Source organism: Arachis stenosperma, chromosome 1 (assembly GCF_014773155.1).
Source record: "Arachis stenosperma cultivar V10309 chromosome 1, arast.V10309.gnm1.PFL2, whole genome shotgun sequence".
Taxonomy (NCBI): domain Eukaryota; kingdom Viridiplantae; phylum Streptophyta; class Magnoliopsida; order Fabales; family Fabaceae; genus Arachis; species Arachis stenosperma.
In genome coordinates, this window is record NC_080377.1 from 59,330,256 (window position 1) to 59,353,946 (window position 23,691).

Below are 23,691 nucleotides of genomic sequence, written 5' to 3' on the forward strand. Positions count from 1 at the left end.
CCGGCGTCCTCATTCAAGTGCCAAATTGATGCGACTTAACCAAATTCATTGTGTGTATGAGCGAGGAGTGCAACTTTTTCTTTGTGGATTAGTAACTTGTGAACGGTATATATTGCACCTACTGAAATAGACACCTCTCTAAATGATTTATCTTCAACACTATAACATAAAACAGACTTGGGTGTAGCATAACTATCTCATGTACCAGTAATTCAATACGCATGACCATTATTAAAAACAGAGTTAGGGTCAATTTTTTCTACACCAGGGAGACAATCAACACAGTGAAACCATGTAGAATGCCTGGAACAATATCTTGAGAAAAAAACGTAGGCATCAGCTATGTCCCTTTTACACATATGTATGATGGTGTATGCATATGTGTTTGGTACATGACCAAAACCATATACTGGGAAATATGATTTATCGTGGTCCCTGTGGGGGTCAAAAATTTCTCTAGAGCGTTGTGTTGTTAGATTCCATACCAAAAGTCTTGTGTCGTCTTGTTCACGGGAGAACTTGAAACATATGTTCTCGTTTGACACTCCCACAATACGAAACCACCCATGGATGCCAACTCCGAAAGGTTGCTGAACATGCACTTCTTCTCCGGAAGCAGCATTCACTATATATAGTGAATCTGAACCCATTAACAGTAGTGAGTATCCAACATGAAACAAGACATGTTGATCTAACACTTTCTGCCTTCGCATGTGTTGTATGCATGTCTCTGGATGGCGTAGGCGTCGGTGCCAGAATTTATTCAAGCACATACATCTCCCTACAGCTTTGGCACTACTTTGCAGGAAGATTTCTTGCAACAGTTCATCCGGAATAACCAGCAATGAAAGATAACTTAGTTGGAATTTAGTCATTTTTCTAGACGCACGTTTGGTAGTCTTGGTTTTTGGTAGGTTTATGCTGTAGTTTTTGTTTGGTTGAAGTGTCTTGTTCGCTTATAAGTAATGAACTTAAATTTCTCTAACTTATTAATTGTGTGACATGTTGCATCCAATGAGAATTGATGTTGCAGAATATTGTGTTTACCGGTGTTATCGTAACCAGTTTGAACTAGGTGTTGTCTACCATTAAAATGGTCTCGTCTATCAAAGTTTTTGCCTATGCTAGGAAATAAATTCCGTGGGAGTTCCAACATACTAGTTTAAATTATCTCTGATTTTTTGTTTATTTAGTTTGAAATTAGAAGCAACCGCCAATTTTTTCATGTGTCCTGCATGTGTATTTACCTTATCTTCCTAAGTTTTATGTTGCTAAGTTAATCACTCATCGTTTACTTGATTTCTAATATTTTTTGCCTTATCACACCATTAGAACCCCTCATCTTAAAGAACACCATCTCACTCCCAATTTAATCATTTCCGCAGATTTTGCATAAAGTATTTTCAATCCCTAATTAGGATGTTACCACTGTCACACCCTCATCCATGTAGCCACAAAAAAACAATAATCAAGTCTTCCACATGAAAAAGCCTTTGTTACCAAATTTTCTTATAAATAATGACTGGAATAAAAAATTTCTTGTCATAGTAGAATTGTGTGACAGTTAATAAAAATAAAACCAATAGATTATGCGGTATATACATTAATAAAATAACGATTTCCAACATGAGAATTTATATTCAGAAAATCAAAGTTATTAGACAAAATACTAGTCAAAGATGTCCACAAAACTAAATATGTACATATAGGCATGGCCACCGAAACATTATTACAAAACATAAGTGCAACATAAAACCAAAAACAAATAAATTTATCATGTTCTATCCTACGATGATGGTGTTCTCTGGTTCACAGACGACTCGGAAGAGTCAGACGGCGAAGTTCTTCGATACCTCCTACTAGGTCCTGCCACTGCCCTTCTATTAGGTCTTGCCACTGCCCCTCCCCCCTGTTGATAGCGGTTGATCCTGTAATATTTTTGGAATTTATTATACATCAATGAATATAAAAAAATTTTAAATTTAATTTCCTAAGTAAATGAGTTATTGTTACCTTGACTCTTGAGAATGCGGTGGTGAACCTTGTTGCCTCTGACGCTGTAGCCGTAATAACCTTTCGGTCTCGAACGCAGCCAGTTGTGCTTCTTTTTTGAAGTGTGCTTTACATCTGTCTGCCAGCCACTATTTGATTTGGTCAGGCAACACGTTGGAGGCATATATCTCATCCACCATTCTGGGCTTTTCTTCCGTATGAATATTGTCCCATGCAAGCATGTAGAAGATACCCCAACCTACGTAACTGAGTTCCACAATAAGCAGCAGAGTTGGTCGATAGATAGATCTTATCCTCCCTATGTCCAATGCTTTGATCCAGTACTTATTACCCTCTCTCTTTGGATGGATATGGAGACAGTTGTCTTGTCTGTCTATGAAGTAGAGATCACTGGTTGTGAAGAAAGAGAAGTTCTATACAATGTGCTGTGGAAACCATACATCTTCCTATAGTCACATAAACAAAATTACATTTTACACAGATGTTAAAAAACCTTAGATATAGAAACGAAAAAGAAGAAACGTCTGTGGCATAGGCCATAAACTTACATCTGTTGCGAATAGGTTTAAGACGAAAGTCTGGTCAGGGCATCTTCTTACGTTCCTAAAAGCATTCACGTAACTAGCCAACCTGAACCAAAAATTGAAAAGTCAGCAATGTTAAAAATAACAAACCATGCAAGGGCACAACCAAAAATTGAGATGTCATTAATGTTAAAAAGAACAAACCATGCAAAGATAGACGGTCATGTGTGTGGAAAAAAAGTTGATTAAAAAGCAAATAACAGTTAGAAGCTTACCGGAATTCTAGCTCCATCTTTGTTTGCTAAAAGTAGTGACTAGTTGCTGCAGTTGATAGGCACGGTGAGTGAATTAGAAGAGGGTTTAAAATGTTGTTGTCAAATGATTTTTGGAGGAACTCAAGTTTTACTTTTAAAGAGGGTAAAATCAAACGTCGCATCGGTTGCATAGGAAGTTGAAGGGATATCTTGAAGCCATCCATTAGGATTCAAACCCCATTAGTAATCAAACTTTTTCGAAAATCTAAACTGAATAATAAATACATATAATAAACTCTCTTTGAATGGTATTCCTCTTGTTTGGAAAAGGTAAATGAAGTTTAATAACCCTTCCTTAGTCTACGTATCACTAAATGAATAAACATAAAAATAACGAAGGTTACACAAAATAAAATAAAAAACATTATAATAAGTATAATCTTGTATTTATAGTTAGGTAAATTGTTGAAATCATTTTTAGTTAATTGATTTACAAAATATCGAAAATAATTCAAACGATTTTTTTATTAACATAACAAAATGCGGTGTTCCATTCAAAAAATGTGATAAAATTGCCCATTAATTAAATATAAATATCAGAATATCAGCTAAAAAACCTTTTTGGTTTTTTTATAAGAAGTTCGGGCCAACTAGTTTGATTTTCTTATGACCCAGTAGTGTTTTCTCAATCAATAAGTGTAACACAAAGCCTAAATTGAAAATTAACGTAAAGTACTACAAATAACATAATCATAATAAGTTGTTACAAGCATTAAAGTATTAAAAGTCTAAGCAATTAACACAATTATTTGAATGCCATAGGTATAAATAACTCAGAGCATATTTCCTATCCCCTTAACCAATCGCTCTTCCTTTTTAGATATTTCATTATAGTATGTCTTTGCTGCCTCAAGGACTTCTTGGAATTTCAAATTGAACGGATTCATGACCAGATCAATAGCCAGTCGCAATCTTGTGCTTTCATTTACCTAAGCGCAAAAAAAGTCAGATGTCAGCATACGTTAGATTAACATTTTAAGAGAATATAGGAAACCATGAAAGGAATTTTATTTTATAATTACCTTAATATTGTAGTTATTCCTCCATTGGCACTCCCTCATCCAGGTTGTCACCCAAACTCCATAATCATTCCTTGCATATTAAAAAAAAGGTTTGTTATAGTCTATAACCAACTTAATTTCTTAGGGTACATGATCATAGCAGATGGAATGGGACTATAAAAAATATTATCTTCCTTAACCAAGGCTGGAAGGAAAAGCAGTGTATAGCACAATAACAACATCAATAAATATCTTAGCAGTCTCCTTAAGTTGTGCAAAAGAAAAAATTTTTCATCACATGTTAGCAAAATCATTGATGTCTCTCAGTAATTTAGAATTCAACTAGAAACAAAAATTTATACGATTTCTTATGAATCATCATTTTGTTCGACAATCTCTGCAGGGTGTATTATAGGATATTCCGAAATTATTGGTCTGTGTGTTGTGTGGTTAGCATAGAAGGTCGAGTCATCAAGTATCTCCTCAATAAACAGTGCCTGTAATCATAATAAAATTTATTTCTTGTGTCAAGTCCACTGCGTGTTCAAGTAATTTAGAATAGTTATTTCTGCCTCTTATTAATTTTAAAACACTACCATTAGCTTGGCACAACGACGGCGCCTGGTTCTGTTTGAGACGCATGGTTTAGAATTTAGTAATAGCAGGTGGCTTTTTTCAATGTCAACTACAAGCAGGTACCAGTGCATGTTATCCTTATTCATTGGAACGAAAATCTAACAAAAAATACACAAATAAGTTATATTGGAATAAGCATTCTTTATTGACATTAACATATATTGCGATACGTAAAGTAGAAACTTACCTTGCATAACGATTCAAACTCTCCTATGTATTCCTCAGCGTAATAGCGTTTCAAAGTCTTTGGCGAGTGAGTCCAATTAAGGGCAAATTGCTGGAATTTGATTTTACGGGAACATGTATAAGATCAATGAAAACCATGCGATGGACAATCTGTTAATGGTTTGCACTCACCGAAAATGTAGTGGGTAAAAACCACAAGCAGGAAAAACTGGTGTCCTTGTGTGCATCACACATAAGCATGCTTGATGTCAGGTTTATGATCTGCTTTATCGTTCATTGTTTGACGGCCAATAAGAACAAATATAAATAGATATTTCCTTATTAAGAGTATTTTATATGTTCGGAATTTCATTTATGAAATTAACAAATGCTAATGATTGAAAAATCTATACCTTGTCCACCAATGGTTTGTTTGGCAGTAGAGTATACATGACTCTCCTATTAGTGTGCCACAAGTTTGTCTGTGAGATTATCTCTGAATTCAATTCTTCATCCTCCATATCTGAACCAAAGACGTAGGTCACGACTGAAATTTTGTCCTTGCACAGTGCCATATCAGCTGGGAGATAGAACAGAACAGGCGTCCACTGATAAAATGAAAACTTACCCGTTAGTTATTAATACTTAATTACAACATCAAATCTTTAACGATTTCTTAACAGGAGATAACCAACCGCAGGTATTTTTACGGATTCCTTCGCTAGTGGCAACTTTCTGTCAGCCAGGTTGAAGTAGCTAACATATACAGCCTTGTCTAAGCTACTAGGTATAACTGGTTCTGTATCTGGGAAGCAATCAGGTTTGAAAGTGTATTCATTATCGTCGACATTTGTGTTACCACATCTTTTAGGAAACCTTCTAGGATTGTAGTTTTACCAAAGTCCTCGCCAATTTCTTTACCAGCTCCACCATTAAAATTTACATGTAGTCGCTGGTCATGCATGGTGCTTCCTTGGAGACTATGAAAAACAAAACATAAAATATGAATACTTTGTATTCGGAATTGATTTAAAAGGACACTTATAGTTTGTTGAAATATAATTTAATTCTAACCTGGATGACAGTTTTATCACTTCCTTATCGATGACTTTTCTTGAGATTTTTCTATTTTGTTCTTTTTTGGCTTTGTCGTCTCACTTTTCTATTTTTTGTGTTGAGCGTCGCTTCCCTTTGGCAGCCATTGGGTGTTTTAGCTGTTTAATTTAAAAAAAAACATAAAAAATATTGCAACATGTACAGTTAATGAGTTGCACTCCACTAGCAAGCACAATTTCTTAAAAGAATTAAAAACATGGTAAGTTGTCCCTACTATTCAAAGGAGTTCTGACAGCTGATTGATATTTAGTTGTAGACCTCTAATATATGAGGCAGTTCACGTATCCAGTTTATATTCCTAACGTTTTGCAAAAAAATTATTTATTTAAAACTCTATTTTCTGATTGGTAAAAGAGAAGGCTCCATCCTTTTTTTTTTTGCTGACTCGAAGTCTCCATCTTTTGGAAATAATTGAAGTTATTCAGCTCAATACATTAGTTGATTTACATTGTTGTAGTCAAAGCTAATAAAAATTTTCTAGTAACTGTCTATTATTTTCGTAAACCAATAGGTTACTTAAGGATTTATTTTAATTTTCGTAATGAATGCTTGTCTCCATGAATCAATTAATTCTCATAATGTACTATACTCATATAACAAAATTGTGTTTGTTGCTATCTCTGATTATCACACACCCGGTCAAAGATTTAGTCCACAAAAAAGTTTAACTAGACGGCTAAACACTCGAAAAGGTTAGTTTGAAAATCATATACGTATTAGGTCAATAAATCGAGAAAAGGGTATTTTTTTTCCATTTCCTATGAGTTATATTCTTTTTCATTAGCTATGTGTATTACATTACCTGTCTCCAACACTCTTCTTTGATTTTTCCTTTGTGATGGACACTCATCATCTAATTTATTGCCTAATGACTTTTTTGCTTTCCACTTTTTGGCCGTCGCCTATAAAGTTAAGTTATAGGAGACTGAACTTCCCATCCCTCATCGCAAATCAATTCTTTCCATGAACGAAAAAAACAAAATTAAAAAATATTAGTCGTCTATTTGGAATTCTTTTTTGTAAAGAAAATTATGTGCAAAATTGATTTTACATATTTAATTATGAAAAGAAAAAAATTTAAACATAAAATACATGAAAAAAAAAACATGAACGAGGAAAACTATAAATTCTATCTAAAAAAATACATTGACATACATAATAAGTGAACATACACAGGAAAGCATTAACCTTAAACCATAGAACCGTTAAACGTAGAGTATGGCCTGTAAATCCTAAACTATACACACTGATCCGTTTAATTATAGACCGTACACCGTAAACCATGAACCCTAATCTGTAAACCGCTAAACCATGAACCATAGGTACGAAACCATACAATCTAAAAATGTTAACACTAAACCATACCACGTAAAACCTTAAACCTGAACACTGTACAGTGAAACTGAACCGCGAGCCGTAAACCCGAAACCATAATTTTTAAGTCATAAATGGTAAAAAGTAAACTGGGAACTGTAAACCCTAAAATCGGAAACACAAATCCGTAAATCGTACACATTAGACGGGAAACCGCTTACCTTAAACCGCTTAACCTAAACTGTAAACCGTGAACCGTAAACTGGAAAGCATTAAACCTAAACCATAGAACCGTTAAATGTAGAGTATGGCCTGTAAATCGTAAACTACACACAATGGACCATTTAATAATAGACTGTATACGGTAAACCCTGAACTATAAACCGTAAACCGATAAATCATGAACCATAGGTACGAAACCATTCAATCTTAAAACCTAGTCACTAAGCCGTGAACACTAAACCGTACCACGTAAAACCTTAAACCTGAACACTGTACCGTGAAACTGAACCGCGAGCCGTAAACCCAAAACTATAATTTTTAAGTCATAAACGGTAAAAAGTAAACTAGGAACCATAAACCCTAAAACCGGAAATACAAATCCGTAAACCATACACATTGGACCAAAAACTGCTTACCATAAACCGCTTAACCTAAACCGTAAACCGTGAACCGTTGACAATCAAATTTTCTATCGGTAAAGAATTTCATAAATATGATCGCGTTGTAAGTATAGCTTCTAAACCAACAGAAAATCTTTTCGTACAAAGTTTTGGTTGTCACAAGTAACAAACCACTGATAAAATTGATAACCGAAGTATTTAAACATCGGGTCGTCTTCTCAAGGAATTGCAGGGAAGTATGATTTATTATTGGTTATAAAAAGGTATATTTTGGGGTTTTAAAAAGGTGTGAACAAGTAATTTAATTGATAAGAAAAATAAATTAATAATTAATAAAACTCTTGGCAATGTATGAAAACTGGAAGTCCTATCCTAGTTATCCTTATCAATGGTGATGAGAATTATATTTTTACTCCCACTAAGTCAACCTCTAACTATGAAGATCAGTCAAGTGGACAAATCAATTTAACACCTAAAGTCCTAGTCAACTCCTAAGGAAAGACTAGAGTTATAGGAATCTAAATCAATCAGCAAAGATACAATCATCAATCGCGATGAGTTTGACAACTCAAGAGTCACCAATTAATCAATTAAAGCCAAGAATATAAGAAACTAAATAAAAATCATATGTCTGAAATACCTCAATTATTAATAAAAGAAATCACATCCAACATGGGGAAAATTCATAAGTTAAATTGAGATGATAAATAAAAGGAACATTGAACCTGTAATGAAGAAGAAATAATCCCAATAAGATAAATTCTAAATCCTAATCCTAATTCCTAAGAGAGATGAGAGAACATCTCTCTCTAAAAACTACATCTAAATTCTAAAACTATGTATGAATGTATGTTGTATCCTCCCTTTTTTGATGAATAGATGGATTCTTCAATTTATAGCCTTTAATCTGTGTTCTCTGGGCTTGGATCTGGACCAAAAAAGGGTCCAGCAGTTCCTGGGGCCGACTTCTGCAATTTCTGCAGATCACGCATGTCACGCGTCCGCGTCATCTAGAGTGTTGCTCTTCCACGCGGTCGCGTCAGTCACGCGTCTGTGTCATCTATGTTTCAAATGAACCATGCTTTCGCGCCATGCACGCATTCGCGCAGATGCCACTTTTCGCAAAGCACGCGTTCGCGTCATCCACACAGACGCGTCGCTGCCAGTTTTTTCAATAACTCCAATCCGTGCTTTCCTTCTATTTTTGTATGTTTCCTTTCCATCCTTTAAGTCATTCCTGCCCTATAAAACCTAAAAGTACTTAACACACAAATCACGACATCGAATGGTAATAAAGGATAATTAAATTTAATATTTTTAAAGCATAGAAAACATGTTTTCTCATATGTCATATCATAAGGAAGGAATTGTAAAACCATACAAATTCATATGAATAAGTGGGTGAAGAGTTGATAAAAACACTCAATTTAAGCACAAGATGAATCATAAAATAGGGGTTTATCAACCTCCCCACACTTAAACAATAGCATGTCCTCATGCTAAATCCAAGAGAAAAGAGTAAAGGTAAAATGGTGGAATCTTATGCAATGCAATCTATTCTAAATGCAAGCTACCTAGATGAGTCATGCAATTCTAGTTATTATTCACTTTTATATAAAGCTTACATGTAGTTAAATTAATTCATATCTTCAAGGAATCATATATGTACAATTAAGGCCAAATCATATTAAAGCACAGTCACAATTGAGTTGAGTTAAGATAGTTCATAACTTGCAAGACAATTAATAATTAGATATGGATATATGAGAATGAGCTGTTGAACCCTCACTGGATTTTGTGTTTACTCTCTAATCACTTAGTGTTTGGGGTTAATCACTCTCTTCTTTTCTAGTCATACTTTCTAAAACTTTATTTTTCATCTAACCAATCAACAAATACGGAATATAGACATACAAAAATCATGAGGTCTGGACTAAGGTAAGGGTAATGGTGCACATATAAGGCTAACTGAGCTAACAAAGTGAATCCTTGATTAGTCTAAGATCTCACCTAACATACATACTTTATAATTTCAAAGTTCTCTTACCTACTTACCCAAATTTTTCCACTTTTGTATTACATGCTCATGCACCAAATTTAATTTTTGAAATTTGTCCCATGTGTATTGATTCTTTTTATTTGCATTGGGGAAATTTTTGTATCCCCTTATTTAAATACTAAAGATTTTTTTTCAATGCACATGGTAATTTAATTATTTTGATTTCACATGAGCATGCTTCCCGAATTTTCAAATAACTTATTCAATTTAATTCCCTACTTTGTTTCTATCATCCAATGTTCCCATAAAATTTCCCATACTTAAATTATACACAATATCTATCTTAAGCTAACCAAGGATTCAACTTAAAATTTTTATTTTGTTTTTCTGCTTATGGCTAGTAATGTGGTTATGAAATAGAAAGGGGTTAAAAGGCTCAAGGGGGCTAACAAGGATGTCATAAAAGGTAGGTTTATTTGGGACAAGTGAGCATAAATACAAATAATGGCCTCAATCATCTCTTGGTATGTATCTATATTCTATAATTGGATATACAGATTAAAACAAAGTAAAGATTGCAAACATAAAAAAGAAGCGCGAAATACATAGGAATGAAATTTATGGTTTGATGTAACCATACAATTAAGCTCAAAACTCACGGGTTGTGTGTTCTCAAACTCAGAAATCATATATTAGTTATGTATGTCATGCAAGTAGAAATCAAGGGTTTCCATTCAACTCAATGTAAATCTTAAGGTGTCCCTTAAAATCTTAGTGTTCCTTCTTGAAAAAATGTTGTTAACTAACTAACATGTAATGCTATATATACAAGGTGTGTGGATTGTTTTAATTTACTAAAGTTCCTAGTTTACTCTTTTATTTTCAATTAAACCAACTTATCATATGCTAAAAGGGCAAACTATACTAATTAATCCACTTAATATATAACTAGTAAACTAAAAGGTGCAAATTTAGCTAAAATATCTAAGATATATACATCCCAAAGTGTAGAATGCAAAAATATAGCAAAATCAAAAAGAGAAAAATGTGCAAATAAAATATAGAAAATAAACAAAATAAGATAAGAGTCTGTAGTGGTTCACCAAAAATATATGCTAGAGATGGCGACTTCTCCACACTTAAATAATAGCATCGTCCTTGATGCTCACTCAAACTGGTGTGAAGAAGTGTCATCTCCGAAAGGATGGGCTGCTGGTGTCTCTGTGGTAGGCTGAGGGTCTGTAGTCTCCATAGGAGGAGCTGTCTGCTAAAGCGGGAGCTCTGTCTGTAGAGGAATTTCTGGATTTGCAGCCTGTAGCTGGTAGTGCTCCTCATGGTGTGGTGCAGTGTGCTCAGGTCCTCCCTGCTCAGCCTGGGTAGGTGCCTCCTCTTCATGATCACTCGCCTCCTCCTCAGATGTATCCGAGGGTGTGTCGGGCTCGGAGGGGATGTCACCACTGGATCGGATCATCAACTTGAGGTGCTCATAGCGTTGCTTGTGGCGACACTCAGACCTCTCATAATGCCGCCTGTTGCGACGCTTAGACCTCTCAAATTGCTGGTGGTAGTGGCGCTCCATCTGGTCTAAGCGGTCAAAGAGTCGGTGCACCAGAAGATAAACGGGCTTAGAAGCAGGTGGGGGTGCGGTGGATGGAACTGGGGCAGTGGATGCTGAAGGGGCAGCCGAAGATGTAGCTGCCTCAGCAGAGTCAGTGAGAAAAGGAGGTTGGTAGCCTAGAGCCTGAAACTTCCTATTGTGAGGGATGATCTTCCAGTAATCCACGGCAGAAGGCTTTTCATCAGCAATTTCCCAAGGTACCTCAGCTCGGCGACCCAACTGAGTAATCAAGAATGGAAAAGGGAGGGTGCCTCTGACATGGACCCTGGCCATGTAATACCCTCCATCACACACCAGATGAGGGTAATCATAGCAGCTGGCACTTCGGTCTCATGAGTGCTCGGCATTACGTAGTTACTCAGAATCTGTTGCCAAAGTCGAGCCTCATCATTCAGATACATCAGCCTGATTCCCTTAGGTACCAGTGTGCTCTTTCCCATGACCCATGGAATAGTAGGATCAAGAGCTATAGTCCTTTTCACGGCATCCTAGTTAAATCTCATGAATCTCATATCCTCCTCAGCCCTTTGGTAACCGTCTGGTTAATCTGATTTAGGTGGGAGCTGGAGGATGTCTTCTATTGCTTCTTCAGTGATCAGAATCTGTTTGTCTCTGAGCTGTACTGCATCCAGGGATGTTTTAAAGTAGTTACAGTAGAATTCTCTGACCCAGGATGAGTTGATCTCAGTCAAGTTTCTCTCTAGGAAGAACCAGCCTCTCTATTTAATTTGGTCTGAAGTGTATTGCTTGAGTTTTTCTGGAATTTTGAGTGTCCTTTCCAGGTATAGGTTCCTGGATGTAGCAAAAACTGGGTACTTCAGCTCACAGTATTGTTTGCAAATTTTACCGGGTCAGCCGCAGGTACCAACTGATCAGGTTTTTCCTGCAGGATACAGTTCTTCTCCCGCCAGGAATAATCATGCAGAATGTCAAGGATGGTCATAGAGGATTCGCCTCGTTTTCTTTTGCCAGTGGTTGCTTTGCCTTTTCCTTTGCTTTGAGTGTCAGACATCCTGAAAGTAGAAATTCCAGGATATAATTGAAGAATAAAAGTAGAAAAATAAGTAGGCAAATAGAATATTTGCAATATAAGCACAGAGTGGCAAAAGAGCAAGGGAAGCATGAAATGAGTCAAATATATGTGCATTTTGGATTGTGGTCACGTGGAAAAGTCTGAAAATAGAAATCACAATCCAAAATGTATGATAAGTGGAATTCCAGTTAATTAGGAAAAACAATGATCATGCCCGGAGTTAGAAAGTTAAAGTAGTCAGGTAAAAAGAGAAGTTTGAAAGTTAAAATGGTTAGTAGGTAAAAAGGAAGTTAGAAAGTGAAAATAGTGAGTTAGTAAAAAGACAGTTAAAGTGAGTGGCATGATGATGTGTTTCCTAGTTAACAATAAATCCACAAAGTTAAAGAACAATCAACTCATATTCAAGCAAAGATATTAGTTTATTGATGACAATTCAGATAGATACAAAAGTTGCAAAATTAAAATGAAATCATCAATAAAGTAATTTATTAACCAGGGAATCAAAAGGAATAAGAATGCTAGCCCGTGCAGACATGAATCGGTTTGGTTGAAATCAAGTAATGCAAAATATTAAGTGTCCAAACTCAATACATGAAAACATGTTGCAGAAAATTGGGCAGCATTCCGGCTAAAATTGGATGTTCCCAGGTAATAAATAACAAGCAAAACAGTTCATATGAGATGGAAAAGGTGATACAAAGAGTCACAAATAGCATGAACATTAAAGATCAGTGTAAGAGCAGCATGAAACATGAAAGAACGACATATGAACAGAATTATTATCACAGCCAGATCAAAATTGTGAAATAGATAAAACAGGTAATCAAGAATGGCGCAATTATCAGGCCTAAATCCACTAACCACATCCTAGCTACCTAACCACCTAGAGTCCACTACGATCATGCATCTCTAACTATCCTAATTCGAACAGAATCTGAAAAATATGCAACTATCTAACTAATGATAAAGGAATCGGTGTTCGGTGGAACTTGGTGTGGGTAGGACCAGAATTTGAGACAAAGAGCGGAGTAGTGGTATTGGTGGCTGTACGATGGTGGCATGGTGGTGGCACGGCAGTGGTTCGGATGGGGGCAGTGACGGAGGGTTGTGTTTGTGGGGCTGGTGTATGGTGAAGGAGGGGAAGGGAAGGAAGGGGGCGAGGGGATGGGGCTGTGGTGGTGGTCGGAGGTGGGAGGCGGTGCTGTGGAGGTGGTTCGGTGGTTGGGGCTCGGGGAGGGTATAATGGCGAAGGGGGTGGGTGAAAAGGAAGGGAGGTGAGGGAAGAGAAGAAGGGAAGAAAGAAGAGAGGAAGGGTGTCGCGGGGTGGTAGGCGCGGCGGTGGTGGTGGCTGGTCGGTGGAGGTTGGCAGTGGAAGTGGGTTGCAGAGAAGGAAGGAGAAGGGAAGAGGGGGGTGCGACGGGTAGGGTTTCGCGTGATTTGGGTTTAGTGGATTTAAATCCACGCGAACGCGTGAAACACGCGATCGCGTGATTAGGGCAAAAGGGGTATGACGCGGTTGCGTGATTGACACGATTGTGTAAGTTGGGTAAAAAATGAGTGACGCGAATGCGTGAGGCACGCGAACGCGTGAGGCACGCAAACGCGTGAGGCACGCGAACGCGTCGCTGTGAATTGTGCTAGACCCACACTTCCAGCGTCGTTTTGGCGTAACTCTCTGTTTAATTTTGGGGGCCAAAATATCCACGCGACGCGGACGCGTCGCTCACGCTTTCGCGTGGGATGAGTGTTGTACGCGAACGCGTGGTCCGTTTTGTGCTAAACGCACATGAGCCGCACGATTCCAACCCAACTTTCTGGGCGTTAGATCTTTATGCCGATTTCCATTCCACGCCCATGTGTGGCCTGCGCGCTCGCGTGGGGTGATATATTTTATTTTATTTTATTTTATTTTATTTTATTTTTTTATGTAGTATGCAGAATGCAAAATACAGAATGCAATGCTAATATGAATGTTATGCACAATTCCAATTTCAATCAAATTCAAAAATAGACTAAAATAGAAAAGGAACGATCATACCATGGTGGGTTGTCTCCCACCTAGCACTTTTAGTTAAAGTCCTTAAGTTGGACATTTGCTGAGTTTCCTGTTATGGTGGCTTGTGCTTAAATTCGTCCAGAAATCTCCACCAATGTTTGGAATGCCAACATCCTCCGGGGTCCCAAACAAGGCACATAAAGCCCTTGAGCAGTTTTAAACAGGTTCTCAGGCTTCCAGTGTGCTGAATGTCAGAACAGACTCCAGGATCCCAAACTTTGCTTTTACACCCGTCTTTGTCTTGATCTGTATTTTTCCAGCCGGGTGATAAGTAATCTGAATTCTCACTGCAGTGACCAAACAGCTTCCGAGATCCATACAATTGAGCTTGGTACCAATCCTTGCGCCTCAAATTGAAGTGTGAAACCTCATTGAATCTTGCATACCAACTCTAAGTGTGAGTCATTTCCCTTTTGCTCTTAAAGCTGCAAAGAGCTCTAAGCTGGCCATCTGTTTCAAGTAAACCATATTCAAGTGGAAAAGTAAAGATAAAAGCTTAGGATTTTACCCACTTAAAGTTTGTATTGGGCAGTAATGGCCTTGGGATAGGTATTTCCAGTGGTTTTGCAAGCTCTACTCCCTTGTGGTCTTCTATGAATTCCTCCACTTCTTTGCAAACTTCTTCCATTTTAACCATGTCTTGATCAAAGCCCTCGATTTCTTCCTCATCACTTGAGTCCTAATTGGGAGGTTGAGAAAAGTCTACCTCTGCATCATCTTCGTATTCACTTGGGGAAGATTCTTCTATCTCAAAGAATTCACTCGCAGATGCAAGTTCATTACTAAGAGAACTTGACTTGTGATTATCATCATCAAGGAAACTTGTGTCTTGGGTTATTCTGTCCAGTTCTTCATAAGATACCTGCTTCGGGGGTTGTGCACTATCCTCCTTGGCATCCATTGTAACGTCCTTGACGGAATTCTCCACACCTCTGAATTCCCCTGGAGGTTCAGCGTCTCCTAAGTCTTCAATCAACTCTTCTTCTTCTATAATGACAGCTTTTTCTACTTGTTCTAGTACGAAGTCATGCTCTGAACTGTCTACTGGAGTTTCTAGTATATCCTTAATGCTACGTTCTTCATTAGATTCTCTACATGAAGCTATGGGAGTTCCTTGAGTGTCCGAACGTCTGGAAGATAATTGATTTATTGCTTGCTCCAGTTGATGAAGGGTTGCATGAAATTAATCTACTAATTCTTTGAAGTGAGCCTGTGATTCCTGAGGTGATGGATATGGACATGGTACATAGGGAAGTGGTGGTTCTTGGGAGTAATTGTGTTGGAATTGGGGCGGATAAGGATCATACGGTGGTGAATGGTGAAAAGGAGCTTGTGAGTGTAGTGGTTCGAAGCTATGCTGAGAGGATGGTCTATGAGCACAGGGTGGGCTCGTTGGTAACTACAAGGGGGTCCACCATATCTATCAGCTTGGTATGCATTATAGAATGGTCCTTGTCCATGATATCTTGGAAGGTGTTATTGCCTAAAGGGTTGATCATACCCTCTTGGCTCCATCCATCTTTGATTGCTTAGACCTTGATGCATATTCCTGTTATATCTTCCATTCCTTTCAACAAAATTAGAACCAAACTCAAAGCTAGAGGGGTGAGAACTCATAGTAGTTGAGAGAAAAAAAAAGGGAAAACAAAAACAAATAAACAAGTAAAGAAAAAAAATATTTACAATAACCAATAATAAGGCACACGTTCGCAATTCCCCGGCAATGGCGCCATTTTGACGATCGGATTTTCTATCGGTAAAGAATTTCACAAATATGATCGCGTTGTAAGTATAGATTCTAACCCAACAGAAAATCTTTTCGGACAAAAATTTTGGTTGTCACAAGTAACAAACCCCTGATAAAATTGATAACCGAAGTATTTAAACCTCAGATTGTCTTCTCAAGGAATTGCAGGGAAGTATGATTTATTATTGGTTATGCAAAGGTATATTTTGGGGTTTTGAAAAGGTGTGAACAAGTAATTTAATTGATAAGAAAAATAAATTAATAATTAATAAAACTCTTGGCAAGGAATGAAAACTGGAAGTCCTATCCTAGTTATCCTTATCAATGGTGATGAAAATTATATTTTTGCTCCCACTAAGTCAACCTTTAACTATGAAGATCAGTCAAGTGGACAAATCAATTCAACACCTAAAGTCCTACTCAACTCCTAAGGAAAGACTAGAGTTATAGGAATCTAAATCAATCAACAAAGATACAATCATCAATTGCGATGAGTTTGACAACTCAAGAGTCACCAATTAATCAACTAAAGCCAAGAATATAAGAAACTAAATAAAAATCATATGTCTGAAATACCTCAATTATTAATAAAAGAAATCACATCCAACATGGGAAAAATTCATAAGTAAAATTGAGATGATAAATAAAAGGAACATTGAACCTGTAATGAAGAAGAAATAATCCCAATAAGATAAATCCTAAATCCTAATCATAATTCCTAAGAGAGAGGAGAGAACCTCTCTCTCTAAAAACTATATCTAAATTCTAAAACTATGTATGAATGTATGTTGTATCCTCCCTTTTTTGATGAATGGATGGATTTCCCAATTTATAGACTTTAATCTGTGTTCTCTGGGCTTTAATCTGGACAAGAAAAGGATCCAGCAGTTGCTGGGGCTGACTTCCGCAATTTCTGCAGATTGCGCACGTCACACGGTCGCGTCATCTGGAGTGTTGCTCTTCCACGTGGTCGCGTCAGTCAGGCGTCTACGTCATCTGTGTTTCGCATGAACCACGCGTTCGCGCAGATGCCACTTTTCGCAAAGCACGCGTTCACGTCATCCATGCAGACGCGTCGCTGCCAGTTTCTTCAATAAGTCCAATTCGTGCTTTCCTTCCATTTTTGTATGTTTCTTTTCCATCCTTTAAGTCATTCCTGCCCTATAAAACCTGAAAGTAATTAACATACAAATCACGGCATCGAATGGTAATAAAGGATAATTAAATTTAATATTTTTAAAGCATAGGAAACATGTTTTCTCATATGTCATATCATAAGGAAGGAATTGTAAAACCATGCAAATTCATATGAATAATTTGGTGAAGAGTTGATAAAAACACTCAATTTAAGCACAAGATGAATCATAAAATAAGGGTTTATCAACCGTAAACCAGAAAGCATTAACCCTAAACCATAGAACCGTTAAACGTAGAGTATGGCCAGTAAATTGTAAACTACACACACTGGACCGTTTAATAATAGACCCTATACCGTAAACCCTGAACCATAAATCATAAACCATTAAATCATGAACCACGGGTACGAAACCATTCAATCTCAAAACCTAGTCACTATACCGTGAACACTAAACCGTACCATGTAAAACCTTAAACTTGAACACTGTACCGTAAAACTAAACCGCGAGCCGTAAATCCGAAACCATAATTCTTAAGTAATAAACGGTAAAAAGTAAACTGGGAACCGTAAACCCTAAAACTGGAAATACAAATCCATGAACCGTAAACCAGAAAGCATTAACCCTAAACAATAGAACCGTTAAATGTAGAGTATGGCCTGTAAATCGTAAACTACACACACTAGACCGTTTAATAATAGACCGTATACCGTAAACCCTGAACCATAAATCGTAAACAGATAAACTATGAACCATAGGTACGAAACCATTCAATCTCAAAACCTAGTTACTTAACCGTGAACATTAAACCGTACCACGTAAAACCTTAAACCTGAACACTGTACCGTGAAACTGAACTGTGAGCCGTAAACCCAAAACCATAATTTTTAAGTCATAAACGGTAAAAAGTAAACTGGGAATCGTAAACCCTAAAATTGGAAACACAAATCCGTAAACCGTACACATTGGACCGGAAACCGCTTACCTTAAACTGCTTAACCTAAACCATAAACCGAGAACCATAAACAGGAAAGCATTAACCCTAGACAATAGAACCGTTAAACATAGAGTATGACATGTAAATCCTAAACTAGACACAGTGGACCGTTTAATAATAGACCGTACACCATAAACTCTACGAACCACTAACTACTAACCATTCGTAAAACCTTCAAACCTAGTAACGTAACCTAAATACCATGAAACTGAACCGCGAGCCGTAAACCCAAAACCATAATTTTTAAGTCATAAACGGTAAAAAGTAAACTGGGAACCGTAAACCCTAAAACTGGAAACATAAATCCATAAACTGTGAACCAAAACTAAAAAGCATTAACCCTAAACCATAGAACCGTTAAACATAGAATTTGGCCTGTAAATCGTAAACTACACACATTAGACCATTTAATAATAGACCGTATACCGTAAACCCTAAACCATAAATTGTAAATAGATAAACCATGAACTATAGGTACGAAAACATTTAATCTCAAAACCTAGTCACTAAACCGTACCACGTAAAACCTTAAACCTGAACACTGTACCATGAAACTGAACCGCGAGCAGTCAACCCGAAACCATAATTTTTAAGACATAAACAGAAAAAAGTAAACAGGGAACCGTAAACCCTAAAACTGGAAACACAAATCCATAAACCATACACATTGGACCGAAAACCGCTGACTTTAAACCGCTTAACCTAAACTGTAAATCGTGAATAGTAAACCAAAAAGCATTAACCCTAAACCATATAACCGTTAAACGTAGAGTATGGCCTGTAAATCGTAAATTACACACACTGGACCGTTTAATTATAGACCGTATACTGTAAACCTTGAACCCTAAACCGTAAACCGCTAAACCATGAACCATAGGAACGAAACCATTCAATCTCAAAACCTAGTCACTAAACCGTGAACACTAAATCGTACCATGTAAAACCTTAAACCTGAACAGTGTACCATGAAACTGAACCGTGAGCTGTAAACCCGAAACCATAATTTTTAAGTCATAAACGGTAAAAAGTAAACTGGAAACCGTAAACCCTAAAACCGGAAATATAAATCCGTAAACCGTACACATTGGACCACAAAAATCATAAAACATATACCCTAAGCACTAAATCATAAACCAATAACCCTAAACCGATAACACTAAAACTCAAATTTGGTATAAAGTTACCTAAGCTTAATAATTTGGCATGATTCATAAAATATGGGGAGGTTAACTCAATTTAACTTCAATTTATCCGTATTAGATAAAGGTAACGCATGTTCTATTAGAAGAAGAAACTCTAAACCGCACCTAATGGTATCCATAATACCATATCCCACAAAATTAAGGCCATTAATTAATATTCCAAGGTAGGTGATGGTTAGTCTAGGACTACGAGCAGCAACATGGTGCAATAAAGTGGAGACCATGCTGCATGAGTACAAGAAGGAGGCTTCGAGTGAGTTGAATATGCACAAAAAATACTACAAAATATATCGTTCCATATTCTGCCCCAAAGAACATGAATACTAGAATGAAACCCTCAAGCATGGCAACTGAATGTTTGGACATGTTCCATAGAATCGATCGAACTGCATTCAAGACACTGACACAAGTCCTTCACCGTGAAGCTACACAGTCCTTGATGGTCATCTCATTTCTCCTATCATTGGAGAGCATAGGAATGAGCGGTATCATGCAAAATGCCACAAATAAAGATAGTTGGTTTATGAACAATCTTGCTAAGGATTGTGTCATATGTCTGAAATGCCTACTATCTCTTAACCATAATTTCCGATACCCTCTCAAATATGTACTCTAGAATTCTTGGTGACCTCAACATGGATGCCGGGTGGTTGGACTATCAGAGGAATCCAGCAAGAGTATTGGGTTGCAACCCACAGGACGAGGGCAAATCTGTTATGCCAGAGGTATTGAGTGGACATTACACTGCCCGACGAATGCATACGCAACAAGGAGGAAGACAAACTCAGCAAGAAAAGGGAACGCAAAAATACGTCTACAAGGTGCTGGATGACGAGGAGCATCCAAAGACACTGACCGTCTGCTTTGGTCGAGAGTCTATGCCAACTGCAGAAGCCATTGCTGACTTTTTCTCCAACTTGTTTGGTCAAGTGGTTTGTAGGGTGACAGTGATACCTCGGAGGGACAAAGACTCCGGTGACTTTTCTTTCGTGCTTTTCAACGACGCCTCAATCCCGCGTATTATAATGGGGGATAATAGTGTTGTTCATCATTCCATACAAGGGATGAAAAGTTGGATCAGATGGTGGACAGGAACACATTATTGATGTGTGAATTAGTTTACAATTCACGATGAAGGTTAGTTTTGTTTTGTTAATTTAGTTACAGCAGAATGTCCTATCATTAGTATAGATGATAATTAGGTTTTGTGGAATTAAAGGAACTCCATGCTACATACCATAAAAGCATAAATGGTCTCTAATTTAAAAATACAGTCCATTATATATTACTGGTGTCTATCGTAAAAATATTAATCATTTTGGTTCCTTTTTTTGGATGTGGTCTTGAAGCTTAAATTCGAATATAACGAGTAGAGTGATAATGTATTTAAGTTCATGTAGTTTGGAATCTTTTGGATATCATGATGTAGTTGAAGTTGTTGGGAGAAACGTAGTGGACATAGCAAGTCTTTTTGTTTGGAACTATACACGTTGAATAGCACCTTCTAAGTTTGACATTAAGATATTGGCTTGGTGCATGCAGTTGTGTTTCAATTTTTTTTTTGTTTCAAGGGCCCTAAAGCTGTTTTTATTAAATAAAAAGTTTTGTCAATGACTAGCCTTACACACTATGCCCAAAAAATCCAATTTAAAGATAAACGGGCTAGTGACAATGTACCTATTAGAAATTCAATATTATGTCAACATAGTAATTTCAATAACTTTGTTTTAACCCAAAACCCAAAACAGGCAGGGCATCCCAATTAAAAAATAAGAACAAGAAGAAATGAAATAAACCCATGTTACACGAGGGTTACAAAATTATGGCGTTCATGATGTTCAAAATATATCAAACCTTCATCAAATGTCAAACAAATCACTTCACAGACAAAATAACACACATTCACAAAAACATTTAAACATAATTACACTACAGAGAAACTCTTAAAGATCTGCAGGTATCTGCTAGTTTGATCCATGTTTCACGGACAAGTCAGGAAAAGTTGTGGGTCGCTTTCGCTTACTAGGACCTACGTCAACCCCCCCCACCTTGTTGCCTCTTGTTGACACTGTAGTAAATTTCAAAAAAGTTAGGAATAACAACTAAATACATAACAATTTAGTGCTGATAACAGTCCAAAGATGATGCTCACTTTGATTGCTGAGTATCGTCATGCTGTTGTTGTTGGCTTTGACGGTGTGACCTTAGGAACATTTTGGTGTGATAGACCCTTAGTTGGGCTTCTTTGTTGAAGTATGCACTGCACCGCGATGACAGGCTATGTATAATATGTTCGGGCAACACCTTAGAGGTGTAGAGGTCATCAACGACACATGGAGGTTCCTCTTTCCGATTAATGTCCCTAACTATCATGTAGAATACACCCCAACCAACGTACCTCAGATCCACACTCAGCAAAAAAGATCTTCTATACATCCGTTGTATCCTCCTTATGTCAGCTGCCTTAATCTAGAACCTGTCACCGTCTCTCCTCAGCGTCATATGGAGGCAATTGTGTTGAGTGTCTATTAAATAAGTATTCGTCATAGTGTACCACTTGAATAGATGCACGACATTAGGTGGGAATTCGATATCATCTTGTGGTGAAACAAGACAAAACCATGGCACATTAATGTTCAAAATTTTTTTTGACCAGAACCATATCAATTAAAAGAAAGGAAGAGTTGTGCATTAACGTACATCTGTTGCGAAGAGCCCGAAGACATAAAACTGGTTGTACGATTGTATGTTTCTTAATGCATTAATATACCTAACTAACAGGAAAAAACAATGACAAATGATAAACAGGGGAATGAAAATAAAAAAAAGAGTTCGTTTATAGCCTATGTTTACGTGAATCTTTATCTAGTGCAGTTCACAAACTTGATCTCTTTATGCATGCAGATTTCTAAATATGCTTCGTTTAATTCTTTACATTTTACAACATCGTGGTGAATCGTGGTCAAAGGTGATACAAGTAGGAGATGCTTACCGGAAAGCAGGTTCCATTGTTGTTCCTTTTCACGGCGAAGCTCCCTTAGGATGTTAGTGAAGGGATAGGGCACGGTAGTGAAGCAGAAGACGGTGTAAAGTGGATTAATGTGTGTTACCAAGTTTTTTTTATATGTTAGTTGGGAATTAATGGTTCTTTTTAATGAGAATTAAATCCAAACGTCGAATCAGTGGTAGTGGTAGTAGACGAGTTATTATTAGGCAATTATTCGGTTATCCTAATGTTTGGTAAACATAAATTAGTCCCCTTTAATTGACTATCAAAATGTGTTGGGAATGTATCGTTTATAGAAGGAAAAATAATTTGCATTCCTCCCCTTTAATTGAATCACAAATGTTTTGAGAATTGTTATCCCATTCTAACACGCGTTGTTTACGAAATAAATGTTATAAATTATTTATTTTTAAAACTAAATTGAATCGCAAACTAATTTATTTGTTATATACTATCAATTATCAAGAAACCAAGTAATCCAATGAATTCAAAATTTAAATTTAACTATAGTTTGTTTCAACCAATAAATTTTTGTTCTAGCATTAATTTGGCTAATAACAAACATTGAGCAATTTAAATTTCCAAGTAAACACTATTAGTTATCAAGATACCCAATAATAGTCACAAAAAAATTGATACACAGTTATCAAGTGAATTCATAAATTTAATTTAACTCGTATAGTGTATTGCAACCACTAATATTTTCATCTAGCATTAATTTCGTTTATAACAAAACATTTAGGAATTTAATTTTCCAAGGAAATACTAGTAGTTATCTATAATCTCGGTAATCAAATAAATTCAAAATTTTAATTTAACTCATAAACTGTGTTTCAACAAGTAATATTTTTTCCTATCATTAATTTCGTTAATAACAAACATTGAATAATTTAATTTTCTATGTTTTTTATAAACTGCAAGCATTGATGAAGGGGGATTTACGTGGATTTAGGATTGGGATAGAAGGGAATATCTTTTGAAGAGTATTAAAAACACGACGTTTTGATACTTAATTTAAGATTTAAATTTTTTTAATATGCGTTAAGCGTGCAACTTAAGTACCCTTTTCTGCTTTTCAGTATCCAAGTTCTTTCATATAACACTTCTCCTTGTAACCCCAAGGAACACACGTTGCTGCTGAAGGTTTCGACTCCAAGATCTTCAACCCTGCAAAAATGCCGACCAAGGTA

At 36.7% G+C, this 23,691-nt stretch overlaps 1 protein-coding gene across 1 annotated transcript; it reads right to left on the reverse strand.

The window, feature by feature from the left end:
• Nucleotides 1-212: 212 nt before the first annotated feature.
• Nucleotides 213-875, reverse strand: LOC130980177 (uncharacterized). Its single transcript, XM_057903828.1, has one exon. It carries the CDS (start codon nt 873-875, stop codon nt 213-215), a length of 663 nt encoding a protein of 220 aa, XP_057759811.1.
• Nucleotides 876-23,691: the final 22,816 nt, after the last annotated feature.